Genomic DNA, 25,456 nt, shown 5'->3' with positions numbered 1-25,456 from the left:
AATGTGGGTACGTGGGGAGTCGTGTCCGTTATTTCCTGATGAAAGAGAAGGAATAATGGTTGCATTTAATTTTTGCGGTTTCCCAATGTTTGGTTCACTGTTTGATGTGGCTTTGGGAGTGGGGGGTGATTATTTGGAACATTTTGTCCCTTTAATTCTTCGAATCTCTTCAGATTTTTCTGGGTGTTTTGTTGGCTGTTGGTTATATGCTTGCTTCTTTGGAGAATGAGTAAGAGAGGTATGAGTCTCCTTTTCTCTTTCTGATCCATTTCTGTGTTTTCTCCTGTGTTTTTCCTTCTTTCTTTTCTTCTGCTACTGCCTTTCGATCTAATGGGGTTTGAGAAAGAGAAAAAGGATAGGGTGGATTGGTCGTATGATTGGGTAGGGGAAGATGTTAAATCACGGGTGTCACTTTTTTCTGATGAAGCCGCGGTGAGGGAGGTGGATGTGAATAAAATAGTGAGGGTAGGTTCCGGAGTCAAGGTGGAGTTGTTACCGTGTAGTGTGGATGATAGGGTTTATCACCGAGAGTGGGAGTTTGGGTTCTTTTACATGCATAGCTGTGTGCTTGAAGAGTTGCGGGTTAGGCTTCCGTTTACGGAGTTTGAGTGTCAAGTTCTTAAGCAGCTCAACTGTGCTCCCTCACAGCTTCATCCAAATGGGTGGGCTTTCCTTCGATCTTTTGAGGTTTTGATGGAGTTTCTGGAGGAAGTGCCGTCTGTGGATTTGTTCTTTTCTTTATTTCAAGCTAAAGGCGTTTGGAAGGGAGGTTGGGTAAACTTCAATAGCACTCCGGGATTTGGGATTTTTAAACTGTACAAGTCTTCTTTTAAAGACTTCAAGGAGATGTATTTTAAAGTTAGGAGTTCAGAAGAGGAGTTTCCATTTTTTATTGATGAAAACCTTGCTGAGAAATTTCCCCTCTTCTGGTGCTCGGAGCCGCAAAATATACTCGGTCCGGAGGTTATATCGCCGAGGAATGAGTGTCTGATAGAGTTTTTGGTGGAGAATGTTGATCGAAAAAATTTGATGTCGATGTATGAGTTGCTGAAGTGGGAAGAGGATAAGGGTGCTGTTGTAGAGTATCTAGGTGAGTTTCTAGGGTTTATGTTAATGTCTGTGTTTCTTGCTGAAGAATTCTAACACGATATGTTTTCTTCAGGTGGGAAGTATCCTGGCGTGTCTGCTGCATCGTTGAGGATGCGGTTTAAAAATAAAAATTTGGAGAAAGAGGTGTCGTCATCTAATGCTGAGAAGGTTGTTGGTACTGGCGAGGTTTCGTAGCCTCGTCAAGGGCGGAGGAAAGTTATCGCGAAGAAGAGGAAGAAGTCCGAGCTTGTGGAATTATCAGATGATTCTAATGAGAAGGAGTTTGGGGTTCCTCTTGAAGAGTTACAGGCTTTTATGGGGAATCAAAAAAGGCTGCACGAGATTTCTGAGGAAAGTGAGGCGTTTTCGGTGTGGGGAAAGGAGTATCCTTACATGGTTGTTGTGGATGAGTATTGCCAATCGTCGGCTGATGTGACTCTTGCCAAGGAGGTCGGGGATATAGCTGTTGGGCAATATATGCAGGTAATAAGTTACTGATGTTTTCCTTATTTTTCCTTTGGTTTTGTTATGAGTTTATTTTGCCCTCTAGGTTGTTGGGCTGCGCCTTGCAAGTCTGGGTCGAAGTCAGGAATTGAAACATAAGGAAGTGGCTGCTGAGAAAGGTGAGGTATCTGTTTTGAAGGAGGAGTTGGTTAAATGTAAGAATCTTGCTGCTGAGCTTCAAGCTCGTTTGACTGAGATCGAGAAGTTGCTGAAGGAGACTAAGGAAAGTTATGCTAAGGATGTCGAGGATTTGAAGAAGAAGGAAAGCGATCTGGTGAACATGCAAAGTCGTTTGATTGAGGTGACTGCTCAGTTTAAGGATTTGGAGAAGAAAAAGGCGGATGAGATTTTGGACTCGTTTGTTGAAGGTTTTGAAAGGGCAAGGTTGCAGGTAGAGTTTTTGGTTCCGGATGCCGATTTATCTGGTATGGATCCTGGGAAAATAGTTCAAGATGGTCAGTTGATTGATGATGATGGGGATGCGGAAGATGCGGCCGATAATGTTTAGGTTGTTATGAAAAGACTTTTGTGAATTTGTTTTTTGTTCTTGTAATCTGACTGTTTTTTGTAAGCGGATAACAGTATGGCTCTTGTTTTTTGAGCCTTTTAAAATTGACTTGTTTGAAAATTTGATGCTTTTTGTAAAAAGCTGTTTGCATTGTTCGGATATATTTCCGAGTTTATTTGCGTTTTAGAGTTATTTGATAATTGGCGTTTGGAGCTTGGACGAGTATTGGCATATGTCCGAGCTGGATTGATAGTTTGATAAGATCGATTTGATATAATAGAAAGGATAGGACATTTGTTCATCTCTTGTATATTTGGAATTGTTTTGAACCTTTTACATACAAAGGTGCAGGTAGGCTAGCCTCGTTAAAACCTCTCCAAGCAAAACCCTTTGGGATAAAATCTTGGTAGTAGGAAAAAGAGTACAAGCCTGTCCCTGTCTTGTTAACTATAAAATTTCTTTAAGGAAGATACATTCCATGTATTAGGTAAGAGTTTACCATCTAGTGATTGTAATTTGTATGCTCCTTGGCCGAGTGCTTTGGAAACTCGGTATGGGCCATCCCAATTGGCTGCGAGCTTTCCATGTGTTGGTAGTTTCCGAGCATTTTCGGTTTTGCGGAGAACTAGATCTCCTGTGGCGAAGGTTCTGTTTCTCACCGCTTTGTTGTATTGTCGAGCTATAGCTTGCTGCGCTGCGCGTTGCCTCAATGTGGCTATGTCTCTTATTTCTTCGATGACATCGAGCTCGGATTTCCGAGCTTCGTCCTGATTGTCGATATAAGTTCGGATAGAGTTCTGGGAGATCTCCAGGGGTATCATGGCCTCTGAGCCATATACCAATCAGAATGGTGTCTCCTTTGTTGATGTTTGTGGGGTGGTGTTGTATCCCCAAAGTACTTCAGGTATTAATTCGGCCCAGAGTCCTTTAGCCTCGTCTAGTTTCTTCTTTAGTGCATGTAAGATGACTTTGTTTGCGGCTTCAGCTTGGCCGTTCGTCTGGGGATGTTCCACAGAGGCGAAGTGTTGTTTTATTTTTAGATTCTGCAAAAAAGCTTGAAATTTTTGATCGGCAAACTGGCGACCATTGTCAGTTGTAATATGCTGAGGTATGCCGAAACGGCAAATAATGTTCTTCCAAACAAATGTGATTGTTTGTTGTGATGTTATTTTTGCTAAAGGTTGGGCCTCCACCCATTTGGAGAAATAATCAATTCCGACAATAAGAAATTTTACCTGGCCCGGTGCCGTAGGGAACGGCCCGAGTATATCTAGACCCCATTGGTTGAATGGCCAACTGATGTCTGCGTGATGTAACTGTTCGGCAGGTATGTGTATCAGGGGTGCGTGTCTTTGGCAATTGTTGCATGTCCTGATTTTCTGTTTGCTGTCGTGGGTTAAAGTCGGCCAGAAAAACCCAGCCCGGAGGACCTTTGATGCTAAGCTCCGAGCTCCTGTGTGTGTCCCGCAGATTCCCTCATGTGCTTCGGCTAAAGCTGTTTCTGCTTCGGACTTGTTGAGACATTTGAGTAGTGGCCGAGTATAACCTCTTCGATACAGTTCTCCATTGAGGATTGTGAAGAAGGATGCTTGCCGTCGAAATTTTTTGCTGTTTTCGACCCCTTCTGGTACAACACCTGTTTCTAGATATTGTATGAAGTCCCTCCTCCAATCTGTTTCCTGTGAAACACTTAATACGTTTATCAGAGTAACAGTGGGTGATGTTATTGTGAACTATTGTAGTGTGGTTAGCGTGGACTGAGTACTGCCGAGCTTAGATAAGAGATCTGCTCTCTGGTTTTGTTCTCGAGGTATATGTTCTATTTCAAATTTGATAAATTTCTTTGAAAGTTTCTTTACTAATTGCAGGTACTTAGAGAGTAGAGGATCTTTTACCTGAAAGAGGTCATTTACCTGCTGTACGACTAACAAAGAGTCACAATATACCTTGATCGTCGATATTTGAAGGTCTAAGCAAAGTCTGAGTCCGGCGAGTAGTGCTTCATACTCGGATTGGTTGTTGCTTGCTTTGAAAGCTAAGTGTATTGAGTGTTCCAATATGAATCCGTCGTCGGCCTCAAGACGAATTCCTGCACCACATCCTTCTTGATTTGAGGAGCCGTCGACAAATAAAATCCATTGTTTTGCATGATCTTCTTCAGATGGTATGGTAAGTTCGGCAATGAAATCTGCCAGGAATTGTGACCTGATTGGTCCTCTGGATTGGTATCTGATGTCGAACTCAGACAATTCGACTGCCCATTTAATTAGTCGCCCTGCAACTTCTGGTTTGTATAGCACTTGTCTTAGTGGGTGATCTGTTCTGACATGGATAACGTGGCTTTGGAAATAAGGTCGGAGACGTCGCGCCGAGAATATGAGTGCCAGCGCGAGCTTTTCAATCCTTGGATAATTAAGTTCGGCATGCTGTAGAGTTTTGCTAACAAAGTACACTGGATGCTGAACTTTGTTTCTTTCTGTAACAAGGGCTGAGCTTATTGCCCAATCAGTAACCGATAAATATAGAAATAAATCCTCCCCTTGTAGGGGTTTTTGTAAAATCGGCGGTTGTGAGAGTGTTGTTTTTAATTTTAAAAAGGCCCTCTCACAATCGTCGTTCCACTCGAATTTACTTTTCTTTTTTATTGTTTGGAAAAAAGGAACAGAAGTTGAAGCTAAACAGGGAACAAATCTGGAAAGTGCAGCAAGGCGTCCTGTGAGGCGCTGAACTTCTTTTACTGTTTTGGGGCTGGCCATGTCTAGCACTGCTCGGCATTTGTCTGGGTTTGCCTCTATTCCCCTGCACGTCAGCATGAAGCCTAAGAACTTACCCCCTTGAACGGCGAAGGCACATTTCTCGGGGTTGAGGCGCATGTTGTATCTGCGGATTTGGCCGAATATTTCTGCTAGGTCTGTGATGTGGTTATCTCCGGTTTTTGTCTTGGCGACCATGTCGTCGACATAAACTTCGATATTCCTGCCGATTTGTTTGGCGAACACTTTATCCATAAGACGTTGGTAAGTTGCACCTGCATTCTTTAATCCAAATGGCATAACTTTATAACAATAATTGCCGAAATCAGTGATAAAAGCGGTTTTATCTTGGTCGGAGGGGTGCATGAGTATTTGATTATACCCTGAATACGCGTCCATAAAACTTAAAGTAGCGTAGCCCGATGCATTGTCCACTAAAGAGTCTATGGACGGTAGAGGGTAAGAATCCTTTGGGCATGCTTTGTTTAAATCAGTGAAATCGACGCACATGCGCCACTTACCGTTTTGTTTCCTTACCATTACCACATTGGCTAGCCAGGTAGTGAATCTGATCTCTTTGATGAATTCGGCGTTGATGAGCTTTTGTGTTTCCTCCAGTGATGCTTTCCTTTTTTCTTCGCCGAGTTTTCGTTTCCTCTGTTGGACTGGTCGGGCTGACGAGTTTATTGCTAGTTTATGACTGATGACTTGTGGGTCAATGCCGGGCATGTCAACAGGTTTCCAGGCAAAAAGCTCGGCGTTTTCTTGTAGGAAGGATGTTATGGTCTGTAACTCGGCCGTGTTGATTGATGTACCTACATATGTAAATTTCTTAGGGTTATTATTAAAATATACTTTTTGTAAGTCATCGGATGGTTTGGGGCGCTCGAGGAAATCAGCTCTTGGGTCGAGGTCGGCCAGTGTGCCTTCCTTCTGGTTGAGGTCGACATTGTTGACTTGTTGTGCTGAACGGTTTTGGAATTTCATACTGATGTTGTAACACTGTCGCGCCTCCTTATGGTCTCCATGGATTGTTGCGACCTGATTGCCCTGCACTGGAAACTTTACACAGAGATGAATTGTGGATACAATGGCGCCGAATTTATTCAAAAAAGGTCGGCCAAGAATAAGGTTATATGGGCTGAAACAATCGACTACTAAATATTGAATATCATTAGTTTTTGAAAAGGGTTGCTCACCCAGTGTGGTCTGTAACCACACTGATCTGAGTATTGGAACTCGTTCTCCTGAGAAGCCGACCAAGTCGCCTCCTGTGGACTGTAGCACGTTGTCGCTGAGCTTCATCTTTTGAAATGTGGAGTAAAACAGAACATCAGCACTGCTCCCGGGATCCAAGAGGACTTTTTTCACCAATAGGTCTCCTAGCTGGAGTGTGATTACCACTGGGTCATCCAAATTTTGTATGTTGGAGTTAAAGTCGGCGTGTGTGAAAGTGACTTCTGGTTGTTGTTTAGTGGTTGGTGCATCTTGTTTCGGTCCGTCTACCGAGCATATTGCTCTGAATGATCTTTTCCTTGCCGATCTTGAGTATCCTCCACTTGCGTATCCTCCTGAAATACAATTGATTATACCTCGTGGTCTTTCATATTGGTTTGAAGATGCCTTCTCTTTTCCTCGGTTTTGGTCAGGGAGATCGTTTGTTGTGGAACTAGTGCCACGCTTTTGCATGTGACCACCAATGTATTTGTCTAGGTGTCCTTGTCTTGCTAGTCGTTCTAAAAGATCTTTGGCGACCACACAATCATCGGTATTATGGCCATGTTTCTGATGGAAAGCGCAGTACTTTGACTTGTCCACGTTCTTTGCATCCTGGTATGTGCCAGCCTTTCTTGGTGGCTTGATTAGTTTGGAGTTCAAGATCTCCTTTATTATATCTTCCCTCTTAGTGTTGAACTGTGTGTAAGAATCAAAACGAGGTGTTAGTTTAAATTTTTTTTTAATGGATGAGTTCTTATCTTCTTCACGGAAGTGTGACTTGTCAGACTTCCGAGCTTGTCTGAGTTCCTCGATGTCGATTTGTCCTTTTGCTTTCTCCCGAAATTCTGCTAGAGTTTTCGGTTTTGCTACTGCAATCGTCTCCTGAAACTTCCCGGGTCGGAGGCCGCTTTTAATTGCGTGCAGATGGACTTCCGGGTGGAGATCTGGTATGCTGATTGCGACCTTGGTAAACCGAGTCATATAGTCTTTTAAGCTTTCGTTTGGTCCTTGCTTGATAGTGTTCAGGTAATCAGAATCGTGCAAGTATAATGCAGATCCGGCGAAATGCTCCTCAAATAACTTCGCCAACTGATGAAAGCGAGAAATGGAACCTGCAGGCAAAGCATACAACCAATCAAGTGCAAGACCGTCTAAATAATTTGGAAAACAACGACATAAAACTGTATCTGATGCACCATTGACGATCATTATTGATCGGAACTTCTTTAGGAACTTTCTCGGGTCTCCGAGTCCATCATAAGGCGTGAGGGTCAATGGCAGAGTGAACCTCTTTGGCAGTTCGAAGTTCATTACTTCTTCTGTGAAGGGGCCTACAGGGTCCTCGGACTCTTCTTTCTCGTCCTCGGGCTGCTGCTCTTTTCGTTGAGTGGTTTCTGAAACATGGGTCGGTTGGGACTGATGTTCCTCGTCTTCCGCTCGTTGGCGATGAGTATCGTTGTGTTCAATCCGAGCATGATTTATTTCAGCAATTTGGGCGGCCATTATTTGGTTTTCGTCAGCTATTCGCTGATTGGCTTGTTGTAGATCAGCTACCATTCGCATAAGTTCGGACAATGAGGGAGGTGGTGCGTCAGCCATGGGTGCAGGCGAAGGTGATGGGACCAAAAGAAAAAATACGATTTCCTCGGCCCCACGGTGGGCGCCAATTGATCTTGCTTGAGAAATAGCTCGGCCTTAATTTCTGGAAGTCAGCCGAGCTATATGCTGCAAGGTTGGACGTCTGTCCCTCAGGGTCCGAGCTTCTGGTGTTCCTTGTAGGTATGAGAGCACGAGCAATACAGAGGGGGTGGAGTGTACCTGCAAAGGCACTCCGATGCTTAAGTCAGTTCTAGTGTTCAGTTCAGAATGAATGAGAAAAAGATACTTTACCTTACTTTTATAGATATTTAATCGTCCGTTATATTCTAGATGATTATTTGACCGTTCTTGATAATTGATTTCGTAACCGACTTTATTCATACCGTTTGAGACGTCGGTTATGATATAATTAATTTTGCCGAGTTATAATTCATAAGGGCCGATCAATAACGGCAAAGACGAGTTATGATGATGGTCGGTTATGATTTGTATTAATGGTGACCATATCAAACAGTATTTAAGTTAGTACTAAAAAGTCATAAATCATTGACCTTTAATGTATGATTTGGGCAAAATGATTTGTTGGGATCTAATGACAATGCAAGCCGAGTCAACCAAGGCATGCTCTCGATCCAATATTAGCAATAAGAAATGATGTACGAAAGGAAGAGAAAATGTAGAGTTGTTTTTTAATTTTAACAGCCTAATTATTTTGCGGGATTTTTGTTTTTGATATTGGAGTGGTAATAGTATTTTTTTAAATGTGAATTATTAGAGTTTTATTTTTAAATGTGGAATTGTTTAATTAGAGAAGTATAAATCGAATCGTCCGATCTGTTAGAAGTATAGAAATCGGACGGTTCGATTTGTGAGAGGTACATGAATTGGTTGTGTTAAAAAAAATTTAAAAAATTTAAAGTATAGAATTCGGACCCTCTGATTTGTGTACCTCAAATTTTTTTAATTTTTTAAACACAAATCAGATCTTTCAGTTTATGTATCCCAAATTTTTTAAATTTTTTAAACACAAATCGAAATTCTCGATTTGTGTACCTTTCACAATTTTAAAAAACACTAAAAATTACAATATTAAAGTATATCACTCATCTCACTTTCATATCTAAATTTTATTGCTTATTTTGCGATGGGTTTAAAATTTAAAAACAAAAAATCAAGTGAACAAAAAAAAACACAAAAAATCAATAGAAGAATTTTAATTTTAAAAATAGAAGAATGGGATAAATTTTATATTTATTTTGAGAAGGCAATTAGTGCTCCTCTCTTGGAGAGGTCACCAAATCCTTAGCCTTCTTTCTACGCTGATCATTTGTAAGAAAACACTTCGGAAAGGGTTAAAATCATCCTTCACTTGTTGCAAAGTCAGTCAAAAATGTTTGAGGAAATAATTGTACGTACAAAGAAGAGTTTTCCGGACATGTCATAATTTTCCAATAAATAAGTATAAAACACATTCAGACTTATTAACACTGTCGGATGTGAAGTCGTCGCTCACGCTTGTTTACTTGACTTTGCTTAGCTTAAACAAATTCATAGCAATAATTGTTTATAAAAAATTGATTTAAATTTTTTAAATTATCTTATTTAATATTTATTAATTATTATTAAAATACTTATATAATTTTAGAAATAATAAATATATAATTATAAATGCTATAAGTATAAAATTATAAATATTATATTATATAAAATAATTTTAGATATTATATCTCTAATATTTTTTTTTTGTTTATGGTATTTTTTAAAAAAAAAAATTTGAATTCTCAATACTTATTTAAATATACGAGTGAGTTAATTATTTAACCAACTTAAATTAATTTGGGTCTCTAATATTACTGATTCATAGACTTGCTAATTGCTATATAATCCCCAACAGCCCGGGTTCGTATAGCATCCACTTAGCATCTTCACTAACGAGAAATATATACTTATACTTTTTTAGCATATCGATGGTTTTAAAAATATTATTTTTATATTAAAATTAATTATTAATAAATTTGTGTATAAATATATGTGTAATTTAATTTATTTTTAATGTATATTTATATTTTAATATATATTTTATACTAATAATTAATTTTAATATACACATAGTATAATCATTATTATTTAGTCTAAAAAAAGAACCAAATAATTCTTTTAGAAAATTTGTTACAGTTCTCTCGTTCTTAAAATAGCGTTAGTATTTTATGTATAATTAATTATTGCAATAAGAAATATTAGGTGTTCAATATTCTTTTATATTTATCTCTTGTATTTAAGTCAATGCTAACTAACTCTTTTTTCACTAAACATGTACTAATCTCTTAATATTTTCAATTTAATTATGTTTTAAATAAGATTTAAAAATATTTTAAAAGATTAAAAGAATTTTAATTAATTAGCAGTAAATTTGACATTTTCAGCCACGTATACTTTAACAAATATCTATGAGCATTTGATAAGAGTACCCTACAAAGAATTCTACAATAGATTTATAGATTTTTCAAACAAAAAAAACATATACCCATGGATTTTTTAGAGGATAAATGAAATAAATTTACAAAGAAATAATTTGACGTATAACTTCATGAAAAGCTGCAGTTTTACTTTGTTAGAGACATAAAACAAAGTAATAACCAAATCCGTTACGGAATATAATCTTTTACCCATATAAAAAGTATAAATTTAACATATTACATGAAAAAATCAGTTAAAATGAAAATATTTTCATAAAAGCAAAATATTAGATATAAATTTTAGGCTAGTCTTCTTTACACAAGTAAATGTAGTTAATGTATAAATATAAAATATTAGATATAACTTTCAGATTTGACTTCCGTACAAATCAAAATATATACGATAAAGACAATTAGACAAATATATAATATTTTTATAATGAGTGAGATTTAGACAACTAGACGTGTTTCTGGTATACCTTTTATTTATAATAAAACTATTAAAGTTATTTTAATATTTAAAAATAAAAATTTAAAATTCCATACCTTCATAGTTATATCTGTTGAGAAAATTCAACACAGGTTCAAACAAGAATCTAGGGGTGCACATGGTCCGACTCGACTCGAAAATTCAGTCTGGTCTCAAATATTTTAGCGGCTAATTTGGTATGATTTCATTGGGTTTAGGGTTGGGTAAGGGTCTCAAAAATAAACCCGGGCATTATTTCGGGTTAGGTCCGAGGCATAGCTCGAGTCATCCGAACTCGGCTCAATAGCCTGGTCATCATACACAATTAATATTTTGTGTTATTAGTGATGGATCATGGCTATTCTTACGTGGAATTTAATTATTGTAAACCTTAATATTTTATATTAGTAGTCATTATAAGACTACTAAAAAGAATATTATATGTTTAGAATCCATAAGACTTTAGACTAATGCATAATATTGTGTTATTTGTATTGATTTAAATATTTAGTGTTATTAGACAATATTAGTATTGATTGTGGTTATGCTTTAGTATTGATTGTGGTTATGCTTTAATTTTGAAGAAGGGTTGGTTCTTGTTATATTTTTCTAAATAAATTTTACCATGTCAAATAATGGTTGGAATCTTGGAAATTTGGATATTTTTACATGCTAGCTTACAAGAAGGTATCAATGTAATGTAATGTTAACAGCCCGGTTTTCACTCGGTATAATTGTGGCCCGAAAGTGTATTGGTTTCATCGGATCTAGGGTCGGGTTCGGGTCTAATAAATAGACCCGGTGTATATTTCGGGCCGGGTCTGGGTTACATTAAACCCGTCTTCACCCGGCCCATGTGCACCCCTACAAGAAGCTGTCTAACAGCAGAAGCACCAAAAATAATTTTCGCACAACATGTGCAATTAAATAGGCAATACCAAAGATACTCCAAGTAGCAAATATAATGGCAGAAATTAAATAATCAAACACCAGAATTTTAACGTGAAAAAACTCCCAAAAGAGGGACAAAAATTCCACGAAACCTAGTCTAGTAAAATCTTCCACTATTAGAATAATGGGTACACAATCAGTCTTCCTAGTAGCACTAGGGTATCTGATGAGCGGATAATTTATACGCTTTTTGGCACTGTTTTTAGGTAGTTTCTAGTATGTTTTAGTTACTTTTTATTATATTTTTATTAGTTTTTAAATAAAAATCACATTTCTGGACTTTACTATGAGTTTGTGTGTTTTTCTGTGATTTCAGGTATTTTCTGGCTGAAATTGAGGGACCTGAGCAAAAATCTGATTCAGAGGCTGAAAAAGGACTGCAGATGCTGTTGGATTCTGACCCTCCTGCACTCGAAAAGAATTTTCTCGAGATACAGAAGTCCAATTGGCGCGCTCTCAATTGCGTTGGAAAGTAGACATCTTGGGCTTTCCAGAAATATATAATAGTCCATACTTTGCCCGAGATTTGATGGCCCAAATTGGCGTCAAAACGCCGGTCAGAGACCCTTTTCTGGCGTTAAACGCCAGAACTGGCACAAACGCTGGAGTTAAACGCCCAAACTGGCACCAGAACTGGCGTTTAACTCCAAGAGAAGCCTATACACGTGAAAGCTTCAATGCTCAGCCCAAGCACACACCAAGTGGGTCCGGAAGTGGATTTCTACATCATTTACTCATTTCTGTAAACCCTAGGCTACTAGTTCATTATAAATAGGACCTTTTACTATTGTATTTTCGTCTTAGTTATTCTGGTTCCTCCTCTGGGGCCGAAGCCAATGAACACCATTATCACTTATGGATTTTCAACGGTGGAGTTTCTACACACCATAGATTAAGGTGTGGAGCTCTGCTGTTCCTCATGAATCAATGTAAAGTACTACTGTTTTTCTATTCAATTCAAGCTTATTCTTGTTCTAAGATATTCATTCGCACCCAAGAACATGATGAATGTGATGATCAAGTGACACTCATCACCATTCTCACCTATGAACGCGTGCTTGACAACCACCTCCGTTCTACATGAAAACAAGCTTGAATGCATATCTCTTGGATATCTAATACAGGGGACCGAGTCCGAGATATTAGAGTCTTCGTGGTATAAGCTAGAATCAATTGGCAGCATTCTTGAGATCTGGAACGTCTAAACCTTGTCTGTGGTATTCTGAGTAGGATTTGGGATGGGATGACTGTGACGAGCTTCAAACTCACGAGTGTTGGGCATAGTGACAGACGCAAAAGGATCAATGGATCCTATTCCGACATGAGTGAGAATCGACAGATGATTAGCCGTGCGGTGACAGCACATTTTGGACCATTTTCACTGAGAGGACGGACGGTAGCCATTGACAACGGTGATCCCTCAACATACAGCTTGCCATGGAAAGGAGTATGAATGATTGGATGAAGGCAATAGGAAAGCAGAGGTTCAGAAAGAACAAAGCATCTCCATACGCTTATCTGAAATTCCTACCAATGAATTGCATAAGTATCTCTATCCTATTTTATGTTTTGTTTATCTTTTAATTATCAATTCTCCATAACCAATTGAATCCGCCTGACTGAGATTTACAAGATGACCATAGCTTGCTTCAAGCCAACAATCTCCGTGGGATCGACCCTTACTCACGTAAGGTATTACTTGGACGACCCAGTGCACTTGCTGGTCAGCTGCACGGAGTTGTGTGAAAAGTGTGCGATCATGATTTCGTGTACCAGTATCTCAACAATCAACAAAATACATTACCAAACTGATGGAATCAACATAAACCCTCCACAAAGTGGGTATCTCAAATCAGGTAAAAGAGAAGGCAATACAACTAGAAAGTTATATCCTAATATTCATCTCTACACCAGGAATAACATACTAAAATTTCATAAGAAATGGAGCAAGTTTACCAATTCAATCGGATAAAAAAGACTTGCTCTTTTCCCCTAAATTCTTCTTCTCCCTTCGTCGCCGATGCTCTTTGTTTTTTTTTTCCTTTTCCTTTCAAAAGTGAGAGTCTCTAACTCTCTCTCCCTTTCACCATGGCTTTTGATGCTTTCTTCATTTATTTTTTTTGTTTTGTTTTTAATATGTGTGGGCCCCACTTAGTTGGGGACCCACCAACAAATCTCCCCCTCACCAACTCAAGTGGGGATAGACTACTCCACCAAGCCCGCCTTCTCTTTGCAGGAATCAAACTTCAGTGCAGGTAAACTCTTAGTCATCATATCTGAACCATTATCATCAGTATGGATCTTCTCAAGTGCATATGACTTCATCTCAAGCGCTTGACGTATCCAATGATACCTCACCTCTATGTGCTTCGATCTGGAATGAAACGTCGAATTCTTGCTGAGATGGATAGCACTCTAACTGTCACAAAATAATACAAACTTCTCTTGATTGATGCCTAACTCTTGTAGAAACTTCTTCATCCACAAGAGTTCCTTAGAAGCTTCAATAACAGCAATGTATTCTACCTCTGTAGTAGACAAAGTAACACATTTCTGAAGTCGAGATTTCCACGACATAGCTTCCGCTGCAAAAGTCATCAGATAACCAGAAGTAGACTTCCTTGAATCAAGATCCCCAGCCGTATTTGTATCTGTGTAACCATCCAACACAGGTTGGCCACTCCTAAAACATAAACAAACTCTAGAAGTACCATTAACGTATCTGAGAATCCACTTCACCGCTTGCCAGTGTTCTTTGCCAGGATTAGAGAGAAACCGACTAATAACTCCAACGGCATGAGCAATATCCGGCCTGGTGCAAACCATAACATACATCAAACTGCCAACTACAGATGCATATGGAATCTTCTTCATTTCTGCTTTCTCTTTCTTACTTGTAGGATATTGCTGCGAATTCAGCTTGAAATGACTAGCAAGTGGAGTACTAACAAGTTTGGAATTACTCTTGCTAAACCTCTCTAAAACCTTCTCAATGTACTTCTGCTGCGACGACCACAGTTTTTCATTCTTCTTGTCACGAGTGATACTCATGCCAAGGATTTTCTTTGCAGGACCCAAATCCTTCATAGCAAAGAATCTATTCAAGTCTTTCTTAAGACTTTCAATCTTCTTAGTGTCATGACCAACAATTAACATGTCATCAACATAAAGCAAGAGAATTATAAAATCACCATTAGAGAATTTCTTAACATACACACAATGATTAGAAGAAGTCTTACTATACCCATGACCTTCCATGAAGGAATCAAACTTCGTGTACCACTGCCTTGGTACTTGCTTCAACCCATATAAGCTCTTCTTCAACTTGCATACAAAGTGCTCCTTTCCTTTAACTTCGAAACCCTCTGGTTGCTCTATATAAATTTCTTTATCTATGTCATCGTGAAGGAATGCACTCTTCACATTAAGCTGCTCAACCTCTAAATTCAAGCTAGCCGCCAATCCAAGCACAACTCGAATAGAGGACATCTTCACAACTGGAGAGAAAATCTCCTCAAAATCAACACCTTTCTTTTGCTCAAAGCCTTTCACAACCAATCGAGCTTTGTACCTTGGCCGTGAGACATTTTCATCCGTTTCAATTTGAATACCCATTTATTCTTGAATGCTCTCTTACCCTTAGGTAGCATCACCAATTCAAACGTATGATTCTCATGTAAGGAATTTATTTCTTCTTGTATGGCCTTCAACCAATCTTCCTTATGCTCATCAGACATAGCTTCTTGGTAGCTCTCTGGCTCCCCAGTCTCAGTGTTCATCACATACTCATGAGGAGAGTATTTCTGAGAAGGATGACGCTCTCTAGTAGATCTTCTCAATTCAGGCTCAACTGGTGGTTCAGGTAGAACTTCAACATCTGGCACCTCAGGTTGAGGTGTAGGTTCATCATGCAAATCATCATCATCATTATCAACTTGTACATCTCCCCCATCAATAGGAGGTCTAGTGGAGGGACCAGGTTCATCAACAGCAGAACGTCTAACAGTTATTATTGGCTTATCTGTCTTCTCCAAGTCTTCAATAGTTTGGTCTTCAAGAAAAATCGCATCTCGTCTTCTAAAAATGCTCAAGTGCTTCGGCATTGATTTACCTTCAATATACTTCATATTGACAAGGTTCCTAATCAAGAATGCTTTATTTTGCACATTCTTCCTCTCATATAACTCTTTCAATTTCTTTTACATCTTCTCGGCATTCATTTCGGTGTCAACATATGGATACACACTAAGATCAAGCCATTGCCTAATCAAAGCAACTGCCTTCCGATTCAACTTCTTCCATTCAGCATCGGATTTGGTACCTTTGGACTTATCCCCGTCCACAGGATCATACAAGTCCTTGCTATACAACATGTCTTCCATGAGGGTCTTCCAAATTGAATAATTTTGGAAATTCAATTTAACCATATTCGTTCCATGAGTATTTTCCTCCTTTTAATCAGCACAGAAATAAACAACCAGAGCTCTAGATACCACTTTGTTATATCTTCACTCACTTAGAATCGCAACAAAAGTGGCAGAAACTTTATTATATCTTCACTTAGTTGCTTCCATTTCAATTGTCTACAACAATTTTAAAAGTGCTAACATTCTCTTAGACGAAGATTACACTGCCAAAATCTCTAATTTTAGAGTTTTAAGATTTTTTTCCAGTGGATCATCAGGTTGCATTAGTTACAATGGTGTAAGGATCAAAACTATTGGTTACTTGAATTCAGAGTACATGCAGATTAGTCAACTAACTGAAAAAAGTGATATGCATATAGCTTTGGTGTTGTGCTGACAGAACTTTTTATTAAAATAAAAGTTTTTTTTTTCATTTGTGAAGTCAGAAGAGAAAGTAATTCTTGCTATCTACTTTCTATCTTACCTGAAAGATGAGTGCTTGTTTGAAACTCTTCAAGTTAGAATCTTAGCTTGAATGAAAAAAACAAGCAGAAAATTATGGAAGTTACTGATTAATATTACAGCAAGGTGTTTGAGACCTAGAGGGGAAAAAAGACCAAACATAAAGGAAGTGACAATTTTTATTAGATGAGAGAAATTTTCTAAAAAACTGTGTGTATCACTATTACATTTATAAGCTATGAAAGAGAAATTCTTATTTATTCCATACACGAAATATTTTCCTTTTTTATTTATTGTCACCTTTTTTTCTAACTTTTTAAATTTAAATTTAATAGATAAGACCATTCTAATTTTTTTGAAGTATATAAGATATAAAATTATATTTGATAAATGAAATATGAGTATAGATATTATATCAAAAAATATTAAATTAGTGTATTTTATATTTTTTTGATAAGGATATAGAAACACTAACAAAAGTTCTAATTTTTTTAGTTTTACTATTTCTATCATATAATTATATTTTTTTTATCATTATATATTTTTTTAAATTTCTTGTATGAAAAAATAGAGTAAATTAAACTTTTATAATTTATTATTTCTTATATTTAATTGATCACCAAATAAAATATAAAATGCTAATTTTTATATTGTTGTCCTTTGTATATTATGCTCAGTATTATATCTTATTCTATATTTAAAATCAAATATAATCTAAAATCCATGAAAATATTTTTTATAGAAGAATAAATCTTCTCAATTATTTATTTATTTATTTTGTCAAGTATAATTTTTTATTATTTAATATTTTTGTATATATATATATATATATTTTTTGTATATAAAATATATGATAAAAAAAATTACATCTTATCATAATAATTGAGAAAAAAGTTTGAGAAGATCCCCGTGTCATATTCACAAACATAGCTTCAAAAATGAGAAGCTTTCTAACGCGAAGAATATAATTTCGACCAAAAAGAATGAATATTCAACCCCTACACTTCCCCTCTAATTTTCTACCACCGTACTACATATTTTTCTATGCATATATATACCTGAAAGAACCTGGTCATTCTGAATTTCTGATCTCGCAAAGAAGCTTCATCTTTCACCATTAAACATGTCCATATATATTACAATTGCCCATGCTACAAGTTACGAAGGGAGTTATTGACTTGACTTGACTTGGGATCGAAAGCTTTCAAATTATATGGTTGTCATCATTACATGTATAGGCGGTATAGCAGTCCGCATCACAACCGTATTGATGTATATGAAATCGTTTTGGGAAAAAAAATGATATATGAATTTTAAAAATAATCATCAAATCAATGAACTATGAATTTATGTCCCAACATTATACGAATAATTAATTTTTATTATTGACTTTTTGAATACACATGGGATGATTATTGCTTTGAAAATTAATGGTAAGAAACATTGTCAAAATTATTAGTTATTCCATTGGCCAGCGACAAACCCTTAAATAGAGCTCTGATCCGCGACGAATTAGTTCTTGACCTATCGGGTTGGGAGATACCGTAAACAATCAATCAAAAAAATTATTAGTTATTTAAACATTTTCCCTTAACTCTACGTTAATCTTCATTAAAATGTCTCCACATACATATACGTATAGAGTGTGAATTATTTATTGGACAGTTGTCACAAGTAAAGGACAAAACTAGGTGATTGCTACGATACGATGATAAATTCATACGTATCGATACGTTTAAAATATGGACAAATAACAATAAGACATGTGGAATTTATTTTTCACGTCAGTATTTAATTTTTTCTTTTTTAAATATATAGTATATCACCACTTTTACTAAAACACCCTTTTAATTAAATAAAAATAAAAAATATTTATTTAATTAATTTTATAAAAAGACTTAAACATCCTTTCTTTATTTGATTAGACAAAAATACTCTTTTAAATTAATCAAATTTTAGAATTCAATTAATCCTAATTTTATAATTTCAAATAATTGAAACAACAAAACAAAAACATATTAAAAAAATAAAAAATTAAAATTGTTCTTCTTCTGTATTAAATATATTAAAAAACAAAAAACTAAAATTGTTCTTCATCTGGGTTCAAAAACCCTCTCGTTCACCACATCCTATGAGGATAAGAAACCACCACATCCTTCACCAGAGAACCTCTCAACCTCCCAAACCCAACCACAAGAAGCACACTATTCTTCACCTTATCCACACATGCAACAGCGACTTGGGGTCTGCCGCCGTGAACACGTGGTCCCTCCCTCCATTCCTCTGCCAGTACTTCTGCCCCCTCCAGCCACTCCACCAGCGCTTTCTGCGTCTCCTCGTCACTGTATGCCGCCTCCGACCCATCGCCTTGTTGGCTCGTCGCCACCATCTGGCTCAGCGACGAGAAGAACGGCACGTAGACCAGCTCCGCTTCTTCCGGGTCCATCACCCGGGTCACCGGTGACCCTATCCGATCTGACTCTGGACGGTTCATGTCCAGGAACAGAAACCACTCTCCCATGTGCTGGTGTCCTGGGTAGCTCAGCGAGGTTAGATTCTGTGGCGTGCCGCCGCCTCGGGAGGCGGATCGGGTGGTGATGACACCGTAGGTGAACCGAATGGGAAGGTCATACATGTAAACCTTAATGGCGGAGGACGAGAAATCTGCAGTGGTTATGGCGGCGGCGTCGGAGCAGGGTTGACTGGCAGAGGCAAAATTTACTGTCATGTCAAAGGCGGAGTTGTCGTCGGATTCAGATTCTAGCATGGTGGTGTGGCGGTTCGGGAAGGCATTGAAGAGTGCACAAGTGACGAAGATTACGAAGAAGATGGTTGCTAGAATTTGCGTTTAGGAATAAAGGAGGGATGTTTAAGTCTTTTTATAAAATTAAATAAATAATTTTTTTTATTTTTATTTAATTAAAAGAGTATTTTAGTAAAAGTGGTGATATATTATATATTTAAAAAAGAAAAAATTAAATGCTGATGTGAAAAATAAATTCTACATGTCTTATTGTTATTTGTCTATATTTTAAACGTATCAGTACGTATGAATTTATCATCGTACCATAGCAAACACCCAAAACTAAGTCAATTTTTGTGTGAAAATTACGCGAGGGGCGTTTTCTTAGAAACTTGCTAATATGCTATATATAATATGTTTTTTTTTAATTAACTTTATATAACAAATTTGATCACCCCGCCTTGTTGAGAAGTATAAAAAGAAGAAAGAGCCCCCATAGGCCATAGCCATTTTCTCCTCACGGCTACTGACACTTGAAATTCTAATATTTAGTTGTGTCTTGTGAGTGGTGTGAGTCATCATGACGTTGAAGGCCACAGTAGTACTACTCTTAATAGTTGTTGCACTAGTCCTTCTAGCAACAATTGCAGCAGATGATGGAAATAATCAAACCCTTGAAGGATGCAGAAGCGACTGTGGTGGTGTCCGAGTTCCATATCCATTTGGCATAGGGAACTCATCATCCGTCCCCCATAAAAGCTGTTTCTTGCAAAGTTCGTTTGAGCTGACATGCCCAAATTCAACTTTATACTGGGGAAATATCAAAGTCTTAGACATAAAAATTTCCCAGGCTAAAGTTGACATGTCGATTCCTATCTCAAGGATTTGTCGTGACGGTCATTATTATAGAGGAGTTTCCATAGATATTCCTTCTTTCACCATTTCTAGTGAAGACAACAAGTTCGTTAGTGTAGGTTGCGACACCTATGGCTATCTTCACAGCTCCTACAAAGACGACGATAATGCAACATATTCAACAGGGTGCATAACAAGATGTTATGGCAGTTCTATGGAAGTTGAGGATGGACATTGTTCTGGGATTGGGTGTTGTCAGGTGGATATTCCGCCTAAAATGAGGATGACCTTTGTCAAGTCATTTTCCTTTTACAATTTCAGCCAAACTTGGAGATTCAACAACTGCAGCTATTCTTTTGTTGTCAAAAAAGAAAACTACACATTTTACAGGGAACACTTGAGAAACCTGCCTTTTGAGGAATTCCCTGTGGTGTTTGATTGGAGTGTTGGAGATGAAACACGTGAAGCTTCTCGGAAAAGAGGTACCAGTTACGCTTGCAAGGGAAACACCACTCGTAATGACTCTGTCCCTACTGGATATGGTTACATATGCCAATGCAATAAAGGTTTTGAAGGAAATCCTTACCACCCTCTTGGCTGCATAGGTAACTAATAAGTACTTATCTTCCTCTATTTATGTAATGATTTTGGTGATTGCTATAATACTTTGAGACTTGATGATGAGAGAGAGAGAGAGACTATTTAATTTAATATTTATACATTGTTAACAAATTATTGTTTATTATTCGGATTAATTTTAAGTTCATCATCAATTTTATTTTTAATTCTTAATGTATAATTTTTTCTAAGTCTTGCTAATAATTATTTTAAGTACACTAATAAAAAAAATTTATAAGTAAAGTAAATGTTAGTTTTTAAAATTTTTATATATTGAATATATTTAAAATAACCAAAACTTTTTTTTTGTCGTCAAGCTCTATTTTTTTTTTAATACTTACTTGATCCCAAATGTCTTTTATACCATCATCATTTTTGGTGTTCCGTGACTTGTTTTGATTTAATGTTATGTTCACACTTCTATATCAGATGAGATTGTATATAAACTAAATTTTTTTTCTTTTTGATATAAAAAATAGATAAAATATTTTAAATTTGATTTTGACCTATCTTTAATAGTCTAAACGATTACTTTTAGACCATTTGATAGGACAGTGATCCGATTTTTCATTTTTGACTAATTATGTGAACCCTAATGCACTCATGCTCCCATTATTTTACGGGTCGAGTGTTTTGAATTTACTGAGGAAAGGCAAAATTTAAAAGAAGACATAAGATGTGTTTTTCTTAGTAAGTTATTCAACTTATCTAGCTAGAGTTTGGACTATATCACACTCATATAATTGTAGAAAAATATTTAATTCAAACTGATATGTTTAACAATTCTTTTACTTGAAAATTTAATATTATTATTATTATTATTACAAAAGTAGTTTTTCTTTTGTTACAAAAGACCTTACAAATAAAATTAAACAATTTTTTATATGCAATAATGAATTATTTATTGTACAAAGAGTTCTTAATCACACATGAATTGAATAATAAATGTACACAACAAGTTAAAAAAATATTTAGGTAATTAATACTTTTTTTGTTTTTATCTTATATATATTTAAATTAATTAATATTATTTATTAATTATCTCATTTTTTACCCGAAAAATATTATTCTTTGAACAATTTCCATTAATACTAATAACAATAGAGAATCTTACACAAAACAACAAGCACATAACTTCTAAAAAAACCCGTCCTATAACTCATTGTATATACTATTTCCTATTGTGCATGTAGTATTATACTTCTCTTAAACTATTATATTGTTCAATTACAAAAAAAAAAGGGGGGGGGGGATGAAATTAGATAATTATTCACTAAATAACAAAGTTTGAACTCTATGTTTAGTTTGAATCTGTGAAAGTCTCATAGCTTTTGTTTAATTTGATCATTTTATTTTCTCTGAATGTGCAGACATTGATGAATGCAAGACAGGACAACATTCATGTGTAAGTGACCATAATTGTCACAATACAAATGGATCCTACACATGCTTCTGTCCTAAGGGGCAATCTGGAAATGGTACCAAGGAAGATGGTTGCCACAAGAAAAATTTCCTTCCACATATTGTCATTGGTAAGAAATTTAATCACGTTTACGTTTATAAATTTAGTCAGATATTTATATTCAAATACGTAAATTATTTTGTAAAAGAAAATTGAAGAATTGTATCCAACAGATTACATGCAGGTACAAGTGCAGGATTCATAGCTATTTTCGTAGGGACTTGTTTGCTATACTTAGCGCACCAAAAGAAAAAACTCATCAAACTGAAGGAAAAGTTTTTTGAGCAAAACGGCGGTCATATTTTAGTACAACAAGGAGAAGAGTCATCCCATGTTAAAATTTTCACTGCTGACAAATTAAAGAAAGCCACTAACAACTATGACGAGAAGTTAATCATTGGCAGGGGAGGTTATGGCACGGTTTTCAAAGGAGTTCTAGAGAATAACACAATTGTTGCTATCAAGAAGTCCAAAATAGTTGATCCTGGCCAAGTTATGCAATTCATCAATGAGGTGATTGTTGTCTCTAAAATTAACCACAGAAATGTGGTGAAGCTTTTGGGTTGTTGTTTAGAAACAGAAGTTCCTCTGCTAGTCTATGAGTTTGTAAGCAATGGTACACTCTTTGATTTCATCCATAATGAAAAGAAGAGAAATCATTTTAACTGGAAAAATCGTCTCAGAATTGCAGCAGAGGCGGCTGGAGCTTTATCATATCTTCACTCATCTGCTTCCATTCCAATTGTCCACAGAGATGTTAAAAGTGCTAATATTCTCTTAGACGAAGACTACACTGCTAAAGTCTCTGACTTTGGAACTTCTAGATTTGTTCCATTGGATCAAACTGCACTAGCTACAATGGTGCAAGGAACTTTTGGTTACTTGGATCCAGAGTACATGCAAACTAGCCAATTAACTGAGAAAAGCGATGTGTATAGTTTTGGTGTTGTGCTGGCTGAGCTTCTTACAGGAAAGAAACCTCTTTTGTTGGGGAAGTCGAAAGAGAAAACAAATATTTCTATCTACTTTCTATCTTGCCTAGAAGAGAATTGCTTGTTTGAAACTCTTCAAGATGGAATCTTGAATGAAGAAAACAAGCAAGAGATTGTGGAAGTTGCTAATATTACAGCAAAGTGTTTGAGACTTAAAGGAGAAGAAAGACCAAGCATGAAGGAAGTGGCAATGGAATTGGAGGGAATAAGGAGAATGTCAAAGCATCAATGGGTTAACAGTGGAGACAAAAATTTTGAAGAGACGCAGCACTTACTTCCTATATCATCATCGTCGAAAGGATATGAGTATGGTGATAGCAGTAGTAGTAGTCATCAAAATATAAATTATGATAGTATCATCAGGGATCAAGAAGGGGTAATTGCTTTAGCAGATGGAAGGTGATAATGCTAGCTTACCACACACATACTAAAGTGATATTCTGATGGGTGAAGATGACGGTGAAAAACCTTTATGGTATTTGTTTTGTCTGGTTGTGATTGTGTTGGTGGTTGTTTTTCTTTTTTAGAATTATGCTTAAGATTTGTTGTGTAGAGTTCTATCTTTTAAAAAATAGAAATGCTGCTTCTAAAATAAAAACTTTAATAACTGAATTCATCTTTTTTATTCTATTTTTTTCTCTCTAGAAAAAACAAAAAGAGAAAAAACAAAAAAATATATATAACAAAAAGAAGAATTAAGAATAAAAAAAAAGAATTAAAAGAAGAAGTCAAATAACAAGTCTAAAACTTTAAAAATTTTTATGTGTTAAAAAAGTTCAATGTCAAAGTTAAAATTTTTTTGTATTACAGGTATAACAATTACAAAAAAACACTCTAATAGAAGAATCTTTTTCTTCATCGAAACAATGGTCAGTGTGCGAGACCATTTATTTAGGATTATTTTTATGCAATCACTACACCAAATTAATCATTTAACTACACTTGATTTATGACCCAAATTTTAAGGGTCTCCATTCATTAATATAGTGACATTTATATATGTAATTTTTTAACTGTCACTAATGTAATCACTATTTTTTTTTTTTTAAGATAGGAGACTCGAACCCGCAACCTCTTAATTGAGTATGGGAAGACTATACCATTTGAGCTATTACTCATTGGCCAATAATGTAATCACTAATCACAGTCTTATTCTTTTTCTTTTATTCTATTTTTTCAAAAATCATATTCACACTTTCACCGTGAGAAAGAGAAGAGAAACTAACAACCATCACCGTGCTACAGTTCCGTTTGCAGTTTGCCATCGCAAATATTTGTCTCCCATAAAAAATTAAACAAAGATTCGTGACAAAAATGAAGCGAAAACGAAAAATATTTTACTACAAATAGGAGACGAAGGACTGGAAAAGAGTCTCCATATATGGTGGCTATTTGTAAGAGTAAGGTAAGGAGAAGAAATGAAGAATAGATTATTGCAACAATTAGAGCTAAACGTGAATAGAGTTGTAATAATAATGCACGAGTTGTATTGATATTCTGTAACAATGCATGGATTAAAATTCTTCTATTTATTTTTTATTTTATGAAATGTACCCGTATCAAGAAAAAATGATCACGTCTAATAGGATCTAGAACAGTATTAAGTTAGTACTAAAAAGTCATAAATGTATTGTCTTTTTATGTATGTTTCGGGCAAAATGATTTGTTGGGATCTAATGACAATGCAAGCCGAGTCAACCAAGGCAGGCTCTCAATCCAATATTAGCACTAAGAAATGATGTAGGAAAGGAAAAGAAAATGTAGAGTTGTTTTTTAATTTTAACAGCCCAATTATTTTGCGATGGGTTTAAATTTTAAAACAAAAAATAAATAGAAGAATGGGATAAATTTTATATTTATTTTGAGAAGGCAATTAGTGCTCCTCTCTTAGAGAGGTCACCAAATCCTTAGCCTTCTTTCTAAGTTGGTCATTTGTAAGAAAACATTTCGGAAAGGGTTAAAATCATCCTTCACTTGCTGCAAAGTCAGTCAAAAATGTTTGGGAAAATAATTGTACGTACAAAGAAGAGTTTTCCGGATATGTCATAATTTTCCAATAAATAAGTATAAAACACGTTCAGACTTATTAACACTGTCGGATGTGAAGTCGTCGCTCACGCTTGTTTACTTGACTTTTCTTAGCTTAAACAAATTCATAGCAATAATTGTTTATAAAAAATTGATTTAAATTTTTTTAAATTATCTTATTTAATATTTATTAATTATTATTAAAATACTTATATAATTTTAGAAATAATAAATATATAATTATAAATGCCATAAGTATAAAATTATAAATATTGTATTATATAAAATAATTTTAGATATTATATCTCTAATACTTTTTTTTGTTTATGATATTTTTTAAAAA

At 35.9% G+C, this 25,456-nt stretch overlaps 2 protein-coding genes and 1 pseudogene across 2 annotated transcripts; 1 reads left to right on the top strand and 2 right to left on the bottom strand.

Moving 5' to 3' along the window:
- Positions 1-2,943: 2,943 nt before the first annotated feature.
- Positions 2,944-7,671, bottom strand: LOC148563056 (uncharacterized). The gene is made up of 3 exons (XM_088491136.1): positions 5,392-7,671; positions 4,048-5,136; positions 2,944-3,780 (listed from the first exon to the last, which is right to left on the bottom strand). The coding sequence occupies exons 1-3, from the start codon at positions 7,669-7,671 to the stop codon at positions 2,944-2,946; spliced, it is 4,206 nt and encodes a 1,401-aa protein (XP_088347262.1).
- Positions 7,672-18,534: 10,863 nt separating this feature from the next.
- LOC148563055 (putative arabinosyltransferase ARAD1 pseudogene) lies at positions 18,535-19,182 on the bottom strand (annotated as a pseudogene).
- Positions 19,183-19,621: 439 nt separating this feature from the next.
- LOC107647494 (wall-associated receptor kinase 2-like) lies at positions 19,622-23,497 on the top strand. The gene is made up of 3 exons (XM_021105698.2): positions 19,622-20,618; positions 22,002-22,163; positions 22,278-23,497. Exons 1-3 carry the CDS (start codon positions 19,739-19,741, stop codon positions 23,486-23,488), a joined length of 2,253 nt encoding a protein of 750 aa, XP_020961357.2. The 5' UTR covers positions 19,622-19,738; the 3' UTR covers positions 23,489-23,497.
- Positions 23,498-25,456: the final 1,959 nt, after the last annotated feature.

The sequence above is a fragment of the Arachis ipaensis genome, chromosome B6 (genome assembly GCF_059453495.1).
Source record: "Arachis ipaensis isolate K30076 ecotype BB chromosome B6, ASM5945349v1, whole genome shotgun sequence".
Lineage (NCBI taxonomy): Eukaryota > Viridiplantae > Streptophyta > Magnoliopsida > Fabales > Fabaceae > Arachis > Arachis ipaensis.
Note: the sequence above shows the minus strand (reverse complement) of the source record. Positions and strands in the feature narration are given on the sequence as shown.